The sequence below is a fragment of the Balaenoptera acutorostrata genome, chromosome 3 (assembly GCF_949987535.1).
Source record: "Balaenoptera acutorostrata chromosome 3, mBalAcu1.1, whole genome shotgun sequence".
Lineage (NCBI taxonomy): Eukaryota > Metazoa > Chordata > Mammalia > Artiodactyla > Balaenopteridae > Balaenoptera > Balaenoptera acutorostrata.
This window is the reverse complement of record NC_080066.1, coordinates 159,504,586-159,519,293: the sequence shown is the minus strand read 5'-3', so window position 1 is coordinate 159,519,293 and position 14,708 is coordinate 159,504,586. Positions and strand designations below refer to the sequence as shown.

The 14,708-nt window shown below is 36.2% G+C and overlaps 1 protein-coding gene across 1 annotated transcript in view; it reads left to right on the top strand.

Annotated features, from left to right (window-relative positions):
* Window positions 1–12,387, top strand: part of SEL1L (SEL1L adaptor subunit of ERAD E3 ubiquitin ligase) — a 56,912-nt gene extending 44,525 nt beyond the window's left edge. The window contains exons 18-21 of the mRNA XM_007188710.2: window positions 286–360; window positions 1,450–1,622; window positions 5,156–5,284; window positions 8,175–12,387. Of these exons, the coding sequence (XP_007188772.2) occupies window positions 286–360; window positions 1,450–1,622; window positions 5,156–5,284; window positions 8,175–8,384 (587 nt within the window). The 3' untranslated portion in view covers window positions 8,385–12,387. The remainder of the gene's footprint in view (window positions 1–285; window positions 361–1,449; window positions 1,623–5,155; window positions 5,285–8,174) is intronic.
* The last annotated feature ends 2,321 nt before the right edge of the window (window positions 12,388–14,708 follow it).

Here is a 14,708-nt window from a genome sequence, read left to right as displayed (position 1 = left end):
TTTTCCAGTGGTATGTAGATCTCTAGTGTTTCAGTAGTCTCGTTATTAGTTCTGTGGTGAAAATGTGTCTCAGGAAGTAGTGTTGCCCTGAATGCAATGATTCCTTTGAACTCAGTATTTTATTCCCATACTTGTTTAATTTCAATAGTTTTTTCATTTAATATTTGTTATATCCCAGTTCTTATTTAAATTATGCTCCATGTATCCACCCTGGTTTGCAGATAAAGCCTAAAAGTCTAGGGCCTTTCCTTAAACACCTGATTTGTATTTCAACTTTCCCTGTAGGAGAAGCAACCATCGTAGGTGAGAATGAAACTTATCCCAGAGCTTTGCTGCACTGGAACCGGGCCGCCTCACAAGGTGAGTGGTTGGTTAATTCTAGGATAAGAATTTCACCCAGGGACCTTTCTTTATTGTTTTTTGTTTGTTTGTTTTTAATCTCACATAAAGATTAAATCATGTCATTTACCACTTTAAAATTAAGCAGAGATACTAACTGTAGCTTAACTTGTTTGCGTTCATGATTGGTATTCATTCTTAAAATGGAAGTTCCAGTCCCAGGGTTTCTAAGGTGAACTGCAAGGTCTTTATTGTACTGGACATTTATATCATGCTGTGCTTTACTCTGGTTTTTAGTTGGAGGCTAGTATGTTGTATTAAATGAGAACTGAATAGAATGTGTAAGACTATAGGTGTAAAACCTAAGATTTCAACCTTTCCCCACTCCTTTTTATTTGAATAGTTCTTTCTCACACATACTACTCTCAACATCGTCTGCCTATCCCTTTCTCCAAGCCTAAACAATGGTCCAGTTGAATTATTTTATTTTATTATTTTTTTAATAAATTTATTTATTTTATTTATTTATTTTTGGCTGCGTTGGGTCTTTGTTACTGCGTGTGGGCTTTCTCTAGTTGCTGTGAGCGGGGGCTTCTCATCGTTGTGGTGCATGGGCTTCTCGTTGTGGTGGCTCCTCTTGTTGTGGTTCGCGGGCTCTAGGCACGCAGGCTTCAGTAGTTGTGGAGCGCAGGCTTAGTTGCTCCACGGCATGTGGGATCTTCCTGGACCAGGGATCAAACCTATGTCCCCTGCACCGGCAGGTGGACTCCTAACCACTGCGCCACCAGGGAAGTCCCCAGTTGAATTATTTTAAAATGTTAAATGACAGAATAGAGTGATCATCTGAGGAGTATTATTAGTGAAATAGAGATTACACCCACTTTGTTTTACCTCTCCCTGACTATTACAAAAGCCTTCTTCAGAAGAGGAACCCTTCTAGTTAAATTTTTACTGAATTTCTATGTTGGCTGAAGAATTTGTTATAAAGTTTGTGTGTTACAAATTAACATTTATTTTATATAAACATGTTAGCAGGAGGAGAAATAAGAGTTTGGTCTGTTTTCAACACACGTTATTTATTGGCAGTTTTGCATTTACCTTTTGTTTCAGGCTATACTGTGGCTAGAATTAAGCTTGGAGACTACCATTTCTATGGATTTGGCACTGACGTAGATTATGAGACGGCGTTTATTCATTATCGCCTAGCATCTGAGCAGCAGCACAGCGCACAAGCTATGTTTAACCTGGGATATATGCACGAGAAAGGACTAGGCATTAAACAGGTGAGTGTGACTTTGAAACAAATGTATGAATAATGTAATTGTGATTGGGGGGAAACATCTTCACTTTAATAGGAAATAGGTTTGCTTTAGAATGTGCTCAGATTTTAGGTGCTAAGTTACGAGGCAGTTTTGTAATATTTCAGAAGACTGCCCTGCATCTGTCTCATCCTCGAGCACACACACATATTGATATCTACACTGTTATATTTAGGATATTAAGCCAAAGACAGATTCATGAAAACGGAAAAGCAGTGCTGCCTCTGTTGATAACTGCTGTTTGAGAAACTGTCCATCAATAGCCAAATTCTATCATTTCTAGATTATTTTGAAATGAATTTAATGTTTGCTACTGATGAACTTATCTTCATTCTTTTACCTTCCTAATGAAGTCTAACATTCTTTAGACCCACGGTCTTAAGTTTTTGCCTGTGTACCCTTAAAATAATTTTGAAAAACCGTGTATCCTCTTGCACATTTTTAATTTGACATTTAAAATTTCTCATCATAAGTTTCAAAGGGTCTAAGTCCTAGCTATTTTAACCACTAACATTTTTATAAATAAAATGACTAAATGACTTTAAATACCAAAACAATTTGATAACCCCATTATTAATTTTTTAAAAATACACAGCAAATTTGTTAAATGAAGATAGTATCTTTTCCTTTTCTCCTTGAATTTATATTTTAGTCTGTTATTCCCACAGAATTGTATACCAGTGTAATGTACTGATCACTGATCATGCTTATCCAAAACAAAAAAGTGTATAAATTCAAATTTGAATTTTATTTCCTATGATTATAGGCTCATAAGTATTAAGAAAAATTCTCGAGATATTATTAGCCATAGTTGGTCAGTTATTTATATACTGTTGTTCTCATCAACCTCATGATATTATAAAATTTGATAAAATTTTACTTTTTGTGGTAATTATTGAAAATATATTTTTTAATGAGATGAATAGAGCATTTTTAAAAATTAGCCTAAGTATCATGGAATAGGTTTACCATTAATTCTTGTTTTCATTTTATAAATATATGACTGGAACCTTGTGCACGTAAATAAGTATATGGGAATGGGAAGAATTTTATTATAGTAAGGTCACTTAATTCTTTAAACTGCTTTAGAGTTATATGCTGTCTTGGTAGTTTGGGCTGTGGTGACAATACTATAGCGCAGTGGCTTGAACAACAGACATTTATTTCTCACAGTTCTGGAGACTGGGAAGTTGAAGATCGAGGTGCCAGCCGATTTGGTGTCTGGTGAAGGCCCTCCTCTCTCTGTGTCCTCTCAAGAGGAAAGAGCGAGAGAGAAGCAGCAAGCTCTTTAGGGATTCTGATAAGGACACTAATTCCGTTCATGAGAGCTCTACCCTTATGACCTCATCCAGTCCTAATTACCTCTCAAAGGCCTCACTTCCTCATACCATCACATTAGGGAGTAGGGTTTCACATATGAATTTTGGGGAGACACAAACATTTAGTCCATAACATATGCCAAAAATCAGACTGATCTGTCATTAAAATTATTTCTAATGATCTGTCACTTGTTAACTTGGTTAAGCCCCTGTTCAGTTCTGTTGAAAGCAAAGAATTGGAAACTAGAGACTTGCAAAAGGAGGTGTTCCCTGATCACTGGACTCATACTTTCTCAGTTTCTGGGAGTAATGTCTAAAAGGCTTTCCCAAGGCTTATCAATAGCTAATGATACTCCTTGCTCATTCAGTCACTTAGAGACACTTTGTGACCTTATGTGCTTTTAAATCTAGAAGGTTGTTCATTTCATTTTGTTAATGCACTGTTTTTTGTCAAAGTGCTTTTTTATTTTATTAGACTTGAGTATTTTAATTCCAATATGTAAGTTTTGATATTTTACATTTATATTAGTATTAGATACTTGAGTATAGTTTTATCAAGAATCTGGAGCTGCAGGCTGAGTGCGTTCAGTTCGTGGATGATCTCTGCCATGTAACATAGTTGTTGAAGCCTCCCTGCATTGTAAGATCAGTCAGCCAAATCAGACTTAGTGTCTATCAGAAAGTCTGACTTTGTTTATTAATTCAAATAAAAGTAATATGGGTTTGATGCCTAATGTAAAGATTATACATAAGTTATGGTTTTTATACACTTAGTAATAATTTGCTAAAGACAATCAGAATTAAAGTCATATAACTAACAGTCTGTTTTTATAATAGGCTGTAAAACAAGAAAATCAGTGTGCTTTTCTCATCATAATTTAATTTGTAATGTAAAGCTTATACAAATTCTTATGACTAAAGACTATGATAAAAGGCACAGAATTCCTTTGATTAGCATTAGGGGAGGGAACCCTGGGATTCAGCTTTTAAGAATAATTAACCATGTATAAAAATCAGGATAATTTCATTAGTTTTTATAAGATATTATGATCACCTTTTCTTATTTGTTTTCTGTTTTTTTAAATAAAAGAGATACTCATACTCTAAAAGCTAATCAGTCCAGCATCCAGTATAGATAGAAAAATATTAAGTATTAAACAAGATGAGGATTGGTTATAATTGGAATAAATAATTCAGGATTTGATTGATAGATAAGATTTAGCTACCCTATTGAATCATCCACGCAGAGGCTGCGGATCACATAAAGTTTGATGCATGATCTTGAAAAATATGACTACAAATAAAATTTGTTACATTTTTTAAAAAGTCAAAGACACTGACCATACTGTTACTTTTATTTGAAGGTGCTCTTCTTTTTAACTAAAAAGATTCACCTTAGGGACAAGTATAGAGAATAGCTGAAAGTAACTGCTTATATTTAAATATGTAGAAAAAGTCAGTCTTAATGTTTAGCCTTTCTTTACCATGTCTCATGGAATTCTTACCTATGAGTTTGGTATTCTTTGACAGTAGTCAGGGGACGGGAGAAGTGAGGTTGTTAAATGAGAATTTTGCACCTCCCACCATCCCATTCTACCACTTATCTGAATGCAGAGCACTCCAACCTGGGCCAAAATTAGTAATGACTTGTTTTGCCCTTTATAGGAATACATCTAAGACAGGAAAACACAGGATGCGAGTCCCTTAACACTGTCCATGCATGCACCCCTTGGAAAACTTTGAGTATGTCTACCCCAGTTTGAAGATCACTGTTGCAGACTGAAACCAGGAATTGCTTACACTGACTGGTTATAAGTAGGAAAATATTAACTTGAGACTTACAGGTCGCCCCTGGGAGTCTCCAGGCTAACAGTGTTATGCATAGGTGTCCACCGTATCCACAGGTATCCACTGTGCCCACCGTATCCGCACAGCAAGTGGGATGTCAGATCAGGGGAACACAAGTTAACTTTTAAATTTTTCAACTAAGTTTGTCAAAATTAAGCAGTTAGATAATTAAACAAATTTTACCTAATTAAAGCTTGGGTTTTTTTCTTTAGGTAAGGGAAATTTTAAAATGAAACTTGAAAGGTAAAATAAACTTTCCTATATATAAATAGTAATTATTTTTACTTAGTTTAACAAGAAATGAACTTTGGTTTGCTACCTGTGTTATAGGATATTCACCTTGCAAAACGTTTTTATGACATGGCAGCCGAAGCCAGCCCAGATGCACAAGTACCAGTCTTCCTAGCACTCTGCAAATTGGGTATTGTCTATTTCTTGCAGTACATACGGGAAACAAATGTAAGTGGTCCATGCCTCTTTTAACTAGAATACAAATGATGTAACCTTCTCAGTCCACAGTTAAACGTTTTTGCAAAGTTGGGGGAGGGGAGGAAGGACCTGCAAGTGTCTGGTCTCTTTCCTTCTTCCCAGATGAAGGGACCTCATCAGGTGAGGGATGAGTGTAGCCACAAAGCACTTAACAGTTCCCAGGTAACATTTGACAATGGTTCCCAGTGCTAAAGCATTTTTCATTGGTGCAGATGTTTTCTGGTTTAGGGAAAACTGAGACTAAACCATGGCAATTTGAAATAGTAGTTAACTAAATTCAGTAAACATTAAATCAGATGACTGCCTAGCAGTGACTCAGACCAGCCCCTTAAAAAGAGAATTTAAGACATGGGAAGAAGAAGTAGAACCTGAGAACCAGCCCAGGCTGTTGTATTTCAGATTCTTCTGATAGTGGAACATGTTAAAAATACCACTGGAACTATGTTTCCTAAAAATACCTTGAATTATTTAAATATGCTTAATGGTAGAACTTTGCTAGGAGATGGGTGGGTTACCCATTCTCTTCAAAACTACCAACTCTAGTTACCAACACAATGTTGGTGCTCTTGGGTTCTCCAGTTTTCTGTTTTGTTTACAGTACCTGTCGTTCCTCCTAATGGATTCACTGGTACAGCATTTAACTCTGAAAGTCCTAAAATGTATGCAGAAAGAAGGGCTATTTAACTTTAATTCACTCCAGACCAGAAAAGGATGCTGTTTCAACCTTTTGTTAACATCTTGCAGAACAAGTTGTGCACCATTTAAGCACTAGATTCCGGAAGGGGCTTTCCCTCTTTGTTACACAGATGTAAATTTAGTCCATGCTGCTTCAGCATCTATAAAGAGAAATTCGACAACTTCTCCCTTTTGCAACCCTAGCCCGTGCACTGAGGTCCTCCACGTATAGGGCTCCAGAGGGCTGGAGATGTTGGCCTCTGTCCTCTTGATTGCTTATACATTTGTAATGTCAAATTTATAATTGTTCAATAGCGTGAGCCAGGGAATGCTGTACGCTCCGTTAACTCAAAGGATCTTTGTTCCTTTAACTGAAAAGCTAACAGGGTGGCCACCTGCTCTTTCTCTCTGAGGACTATTTCAGACCCTTGTCTCTCACAGTTTTTATTACTAATAAACTACTGATTACAGTCTAGGATTTGGTCATGTAATACACCATGTTAAGTTGTTGTGTTTTATACAGAAGTTTCAAGAAAACAATAAAATGCCCCGTAATCCTACCACCTAGATATTCCAGCTTTAAAAAAAGAGTAATAAGTATTGATGGTAAGAAAGTCAAACAATACAGAAAAACAAAGTCTACTATTGCAGGTCCCACCCCAGGGAACACAGTTAATAGTTTGTTATAATTTTTTTTCCAGAAAAATTTTAGCACCTGTACCTACAAATATGTATTATGGGGACCTTTTAAATGTAATTTTATTTAAACATAAAGGATTATGCCCCATATTTACTTTCTTTGTGGGTAAGTAGCAGTCAGAAAATACCAGGAATAACTTGTGACATTAAAACAATTAAAATATCATAGATGAAGAAAATAACTTTTAAGTTCAATTTCAGTTAAATATTTAGTTAAATCCTAACTAAAAAGCATTATTTGTTCAGCTATTAAACTTCTGAATTCCTGTCATTTTCAATTACACGAGAGAAGTAGTACAATAGCCATGCTTTCATTAGAAGAGAGCTTTTTAGCTAGTGTGTCATCACTAAAAATAGGTTATAGGTGAGGTGTGTCAAGATACTGATTTCCACCCACCCTTGGTCCTCCATTGTCCCCAGTGTTTGTTTCAAATATTTCCTGTGAAAAATGGTTGGAAATCAGTGCATTAGGTTACTGATGGAAAGGAACCATATTAGATACCTTATATAGTCAGCTGTTAAGAATTAATAGCTCTGGTCCTCAGACATTATTTTGAGTTTCAGTTGAAGGCTTTTAAAACTTTCTTTTTTTTTCAGTTGAACTCATTGTCTTTATTTTTTTGTCTTGTTTTGTCCTTAATTTTATTAGATTGGATCCTTTGTTAAAGTCTGGTGGGTTTTATTTTTATTTTTATTTTTTTTAATGGAAGTATAGTTGATATACAGTACTATAGAGTTACAGGTGTACAATATAGTGATTCACAATTTTTATAGGTTATACTCCATTTATAGTTATAAAATAGTGGCTATATTTCCCATGTTGTATGATATAACCTTGTAGCTTATTTTATACCTAATAGTTTGTACCTCTTAGTCTCCTACCCCTATATTGCCCCTCCGCCTCTTCCCTCTCCCCACTGATGACCACTAGTTTGTTCTCTGTATCTGAGCCTGCTTCTTTTTTGTTATATTCACTAGTTTGTTGTATTTTTTAGATTCTGCATATAAGTGATATCGTACACTATTTGTCTTTCTGTGTCTGACTTATTTCACTTAACATAATGCCCTCCAAGTCCATCCATTTTGATGCAGATGGCAAAATTCCTTTCTTTTTTATGGCTGAGTAATGTTCCATTGTGTATATATGTACCACGTCTTCTTTATCCATTCATCTGTTGATGGACACTTAGGTTGCTTCCACATCTTGGCAATTATGAATAATGCTGCTGTGAACATTGGGGTGCATGTATCTTTTAGAATTAGTGTTTCTGTTTTTTCGGATATATACCCAGGAGTGGAATTGCTGGGTCATATGGTAGTTCTGTGTTTAGTAAAACCCTTTTTTTTTTGGCACACATTGCAAAATGTTACTAAAACCAACTGATTTAATAAATTCTGTATTTATCTCTAATCTGTGATGTAACTTTCCTAGCTACTTCTATTACATTTTAATGATCATAATGATTTTTATACTTTTCTCATTAAGCTTCGAGATCTGTTCACCCAGCTTGATATGGACCAGCTTTTGGGACCTGAGTGGGACCTTTACCTCATGACCATCATCGCATTGCTGTTGGGGACAGTTATCGCTTACAGGCAGAGGCAGCACCAGGACATGCCTGTCCCCAGGCCTCCCGGGCCACGGCCAGCACCACCACAGCAGGAGGGACCGCCCGAGCAGCAACCACCACAGTGACCCACGGCGGCCAGCCTTGACCAGTGACAAACAAGGAAATCGTTTACCAAAAACACTTGCATTTGATTTAGGACTTTGGATCAGTGGCCACCTCCTGGAAGAGGCACAAGGAAGCATTGAATTCCTAAAGCTGCTTAGAATCTGATGCCTTTATTTTCAGGGATAAGTAACTCTTACCTAAACTGAGTTGAATGTCCGTTTCAGTGCCGTATGGAATAACAACTCTCAGTGGCTCCCCTGCCCCCCCCCCTTTTTTTTTTCCTGGAAACACGTGAGACACTCAAGGTAACGTCTGCTGTGTCCAGCTATCTTTCTTGGGTCCTTTTGGTCATTCTTTCAATGTGCGTAAGTTCTGTCAACCATCTTTAAGGTCTCATGTGTCGACACTAAAAACTGATCGATGTAAAAAGGAAAACCCAGTTAGTTGCAAATTTAACCTTAACATGTTTGAAAGTCTGAAAATAGAACTTGCCTTTTAAGTTAAAAAAAAAAAAGTCTTCAAAGTGTTTCAGAACTTTGATAACCGAGGAACTTTTACCAGGCCACATGCAAGTATACATATTCAGCGTATTTGTTACTTTAAAAGGCAAGGTTGGGAGGTTTCTTACTGTTGGTGATTGTCATACTTTATACCATACTTCTCTCCTTCAGAGACTGAAAGGCCATGTTAAAGAGTTTTATGTGAACTTCATTTCCTTGGAATGGAATATATAGAAAACATTGTGAACTGACTTCTTGAGCTAACACGTGAACTTGCCCCAAATTACTCAATGTAATTTGCTTGTTTGTTTTGAGTATACAGAGCCTTTATCTGGAAGCCAGAGGATGGACTAAAGGGGAGAGATTAGAAAACAGTATTGAAGAACTCTGGGTGGGGTACCAGGATCACAGACACACTTTCCCAAAAGTTGAAGCACTTGTTCCCAGGATTTATTTTACTTTGCATTTCTTATTGCAAAAGAACAGACCACCCTCCTGAATTTTTAAAATATGAAATATTATTGCCAAGCTATGGCATACAGTGACTACCATTGCAATACTAACACTCAGAGAATCTGAAATGCATTAAAATCAGTGGTTGAGGAAAACCAAAGCCTGTTTGTACTGTTCAGGGAGATTTTTATTTCTGCAGTTTGATGTTACAGTAGAAGACCAACCACTTGCTTAGCTTTCGTATTCACCACCCTCCCACTGTTAACATCAGGAAAATCAAGGCTATTACACTTCAGAATTGTCTGGTTAAGTACTACGGAAAACAACAACGAGAGCAACAACAAAGAAAACAGAGAAGGTCACATACCACAAATGAAAAAATTAAAACTTCAACCAAATTTGTATTCCTTTTTGTTGTCGGATGGCAGCGTTCACCAGCCTGTATCTGGTCTGAGGCCCTCTTAGTGTCTGAGCAGGCTTTCTGTGCCTGCTGACCTCAGTCTGTTTATATTAATCTTTATACTCTTTTTCCATAACCCCTCATCTGCCAGAAAACTTGAAGCGTTGTAAGACTTTGGTTTTTGAAGTAGAGATTGTATTTAGAACTAGAGTGAATTAGTCTTAATGAACATGAAGGCTCTAAATGTGAAGTAGTGTGCTTTTTTGGTGTTTAGAGTATTATGAGAAACCTGGTAAGCAAACTTTCCTCCTAGATAATTGCTTCTAAATAGGAAGAGGTGGTGACAGCGAGAACCATATGTAAAAATGCAGATCTGAAAGGTAGGAAATTTTACCCTCAGAAGTGTAATGTTGCTTTGGGCAGCTCATGTAAATATTAAGACTTGTTTGATCTCTTACATTAGAGATTAGAGTACAGTCGGTACAGTATGTTGGTGTCTTCACCCCTGCCTGTTCTCCCCCAACCTTCAAAATAAGTATGACTCACAATAGCAGCCACGCTTCATTTCGAAGGAACTGTTTTAATTTATTTAAAACTTTAACAACTAAACTTCCATGTTTTTCTACCATCCACCTAATTTTTCCTTCAGTAGCATTGTTATCTCTATCTTTACTTCCCTCTGTTAGTACTTTGAAAAAACATTTCTTAAAGCAGTGTGCACTACCCAGAGGCAGATGGGAAAATGTGGTCTTGTTCTCCAGGCAATAACTTCCCGTTAGTGTACCACTAGCCATGTCCTTTTTATTAATCTTCCAAATAGATCTTTTTCTTGGCTTTTGTCCACCTCCTGTTTTACCCTGGGTCATTTGCTACTGGAAATTTGAATGGTAAATTTAAAATAACTTAGTTCCTATGGCTTCATTTAAAGACTGTCTCAAAATACTTTGCTCCCTTTTTCATTCTGTACAAGGGACATGATACCTAAGCAAATAGGAACTGGGTTTGGTGTTTCTCCTAAAATAATGCTCAATACCTACCTAATCAAATGGCATCCATTTGAATAAAATGACAGTAACTAAAGCTAGTTAATGTCAGTGACATTAAACTAACTCCAGGATTCAGGAGTTTTAATGTTAGAATTTAGAGCTAGCAGATAGAGTACGGCTTCATTTCTCCGTGGTAGCCCTTCTCTCCCAATCCCTTTTATAGTCTGTCTTCCTGCCTTCCAAGGTGATGACAGTAGTACTCTACTTAGCTTCTATTCTCTTGTGCATTTGGTTTGTTGGTTAGTCAACTGTTCCAGAGTCTTGAGACTAACTGTTTTGCTTTTTGTTTTATGTTAACAAAGGTAGCATTGGGGTTTGGGGTTTGGTTTTTTTTTTTCCTTTTTGTTTTTGGAGCTTTTGTTTCTGTATTCTGGGTAAGGCTTATCTTATTTTTGGTTAATATCCAATGGCACAGAAAAATAAACCAAAAGGTTTCTTTTTTTCAAAATTCATTATTATTTAGCATTTAGATGAACTTGTAAGTCATTAATCTTAATACTGTTGAGGATGTGTTACCCTTCTGCATATAAGGTTAATTTGTGAGAGTTTTACTGCTAAGCCATTTTATCTCTGTACCATTGGGAAGTTGTAGAAACTTCTGCTGGTGATCTGGCCATGATCTGTTGCTTTATTTAATTAAGGAGCTGCTGTTGCCTCCAGGAAACTTAAATATTTTGTATAAGCTTTTTTTTTCTCCCTTTCTTTGCTCCTCATGTTTGTTCTTCAAACCAGTGTTTTGGAAGTATGCATGCAAGCCTATAAATGAAGACCACAACTCTTCATGTGTGTAGCATGTGTATTATATTGTCTAGCTACATCTGCAAAAAACCTTTTTCAGAGGTTTGGACTAACATTTCACATGCACATTTCAAAACAAAAAATGCTTCAGAGAAACAGCCCCTTTACCTACCAAGAAGAGCAACGTGGGCTACATTTGTCCCAATAACAGTGTTTGTTTTGAAAGTGAATTTAATTATGTTATACAATATTATGACTACAACTGTGCAAGAAATAAAGCAAAAGAAACTTCTATTTTCACAAAAATACTTTTCATCAGTCATTGCTCTTAAATATAAATGAAAATACAAAAATTCTGAATATCGTATTGTCAGAGGCACTATCTGACTTTTAAATGTGTAGTAGTCCTTGAAAAGAAGCTAAATTTCTCCTTCCACTTGGTATTTCAAGAAAATTGAAAATATTCCAAGTAAAAATGATTTGTATTTTTAAAGTGACTGTTTGCTCAAGTAAAGACCTGATGTGTGCGTGAGAAGGATGTCTTGGTTGTGTACAGGGAGTCACCTCACATGCACCGGTTTTCCTGTTTGGAATAACAAGATGACACTATTCTCTTTGATTTAAAAAAAACCCCACATAATATTGATACGATCAAGGTGTAACCACTATCAATATTTAGGAAACGTTTTAAAAGACCGTAAGCTGGCATTGGAAAGAACACCATGGTAGACTTTTTGTAAATTTATTTTGTATTTAATTAAATTCAGTATAAAGGCTGGTGAAGTGTAATATAATTGTGTAAACAAATCCTGTTAATAGAGAGATGTACAGATTCGTTTTGTACTGTATCTTGAAACCTGTGAAATAAAGATTCCACCTCTGGTTATCCTGTATGCTATAACGTACCATGGCCAGGCACCTCTCCAGGCAGACTTTTTTTAAAACCTGAATCTTTCAATTTTTTCATGAACTTTTTTGGAAATTCAGAAACTTCTGGAAAGCATTCATTAGGGGCAGTTTGAATCCATCTTACATTTACTTTTAACTATTGAAATTCAGATTTCTATAAGTTGAATTTTATCCTACAGAATATGAATTTGCTAAGAAATGTTTCCCTTTTTAAATCTCTCAGATCTTTGACCTGAATCAGCCTGTGATATATAGTATGCGTATTCACTGTTATCCTGATTACGGTAAAACTTAGCTAAAGTTTGTTTATGCATTGCCTTTTCCCAGAAAGTTTTTAGGAGGGCTTACAGAGCTACATAACGGTGCAACACCATGAAATTTACCTAGGATAAGTAAGTAAAGGGGAAACAAAGGAGAAAACAGTATTAAATCAGGAGTGAACTTTGTACACAAAATGCATGTTAGAACCAGGCTACAAATCTGGCCCTAACTTCCTAGCAGCCAACTCGAAAGAAATGGAGTTAAAATGTTCATCTTAGAAGCATCAGATCCTTGAAAAAGTGTAGATGATGCAGATTGTGGCAAGTGGAGAAATTGGGTCTCAAATTTTACTTCTGGGAGCATAGTCAGCCACCCAAGATGACTTTGACTGACCTTGACTAAAAGTTTTGAGGAAGTTGGACATCGGAGCTGTAACAGCAGTTTGATCATTCAACCTGGAGTTGGGTGTGATGCCTATTGACCAGTTAGCGCCTTTCTGACAAGTCATTAAAATGAGTCCTTGGTCTTCACTGGATGCAACTTGATGAGAAACAGCCTCTCCCTTTTACCTTTATGACACGAATTTTGATTGGCTACACTAACCTTGAAATTTGCTTATACTGTGTCACGACATATACATAAATATATGCAAGTAAAAAATTAGAAATAGTTTCTGTAGTAGAAACTACAAAAAAAAAAAAAAAACAGGAGAAGGAAGATTTTTTTACTTTTTGGATATTTTCCAAATACTTGAAGAGTCAAGTAGAAAACAAAATGAGCTTTAGAATCTACCAGTTCAAAAGGAGATGCTTCTGCATTAACAGATCTTGTATATTTCTTCCCATGTCATTTCCACCACTACTTAGAAAGCCATCAGATTGAACAACCTTGAGCAAAACTCTGGCTTTCCTAGTGGCCAAATGTTTTCAGTCTGGATTAATGTATTTTAAACGACCTAGTGTTAATGCTGAATTGTGTATTAAATCCCACTTACAAACACTGCACGTGATTTTTTTCTTATGTAAGTTGAGTAGAATATGGTTAGTTAATTGACTTGAGAACATTCATATAAATATTTTCTGGTTTTGCTCAATCCAGTTTCCTTTTGCCTTCTCTCTCCCTCCCAATAGAACTCTTTTATTTAGCCTCTCAGGACTGAAAATAATTTCTCGTAAGTCTTCTAAGTATTAGATATGAGATTTAAGTATCCTAAACAAGGATTCTGACTTTGAAAATGAAGTTGTCACTGAGTTTTACATGATTCAAGATTTAAATGTGAACAACAGAAACCTCCATTCTTGGAAACAGATTTATTTCGAGATGTGAAAGCACAGCTGTGAGTTTCAGAGTTTGTGCATCTGGGTTTCCCCACTCTTCACCCATGCATTGCCTAAATTTTTTTTTCCTTAGGAAAATTTGATTAATTGAATCTTTTTGTTCTAAATGAAATTTTTTTGAAACAGAGAAACTAATCCCGATTGTGCAAGAGAGGAGGGGGAGGAAGTGGAGGGAATCATCCAGCTGGTCTTGTTTCCCTTGTACTAGTAAAGAATTTACTTGAATTTTCTTCAACCTACACAGATGCTATTTCCTTTTGCATACTGTTTGGACACTGTTCTTTGGCTGGTAGCATCTTACACGATGCATGGAAATTTACTGCCAGGACAGAGGTGAGAACAGCACACTGGTTTCCCTATAGTCCCTATTTTGACTCTAGATGAAATAAATGCTGTAAATGGAACTGTCCACACTGGAGCTGTGAACAACATCCTTTATTATTTCAAAGGCAAGGAAAAAAGTAATTGAAGAAGCCTTAGATGTGTTAATTGGTATTTATATTTCATCACTCATTTAAGGCTTAAAAGTAATTAAAACTGCATAGCTAATGCTTTTTGTACTCAAGTTCACGAAACCAAAGAAGGAACCTATTAGGTCTCACCGGGCATAGTGAAGTAAGCTAGGAACTGGACATTTATACGTTAAAGCAGTGAAGTAGAAGAAAGGCCTATGAACTGGGATGAAACCCCAGCCTTAGCT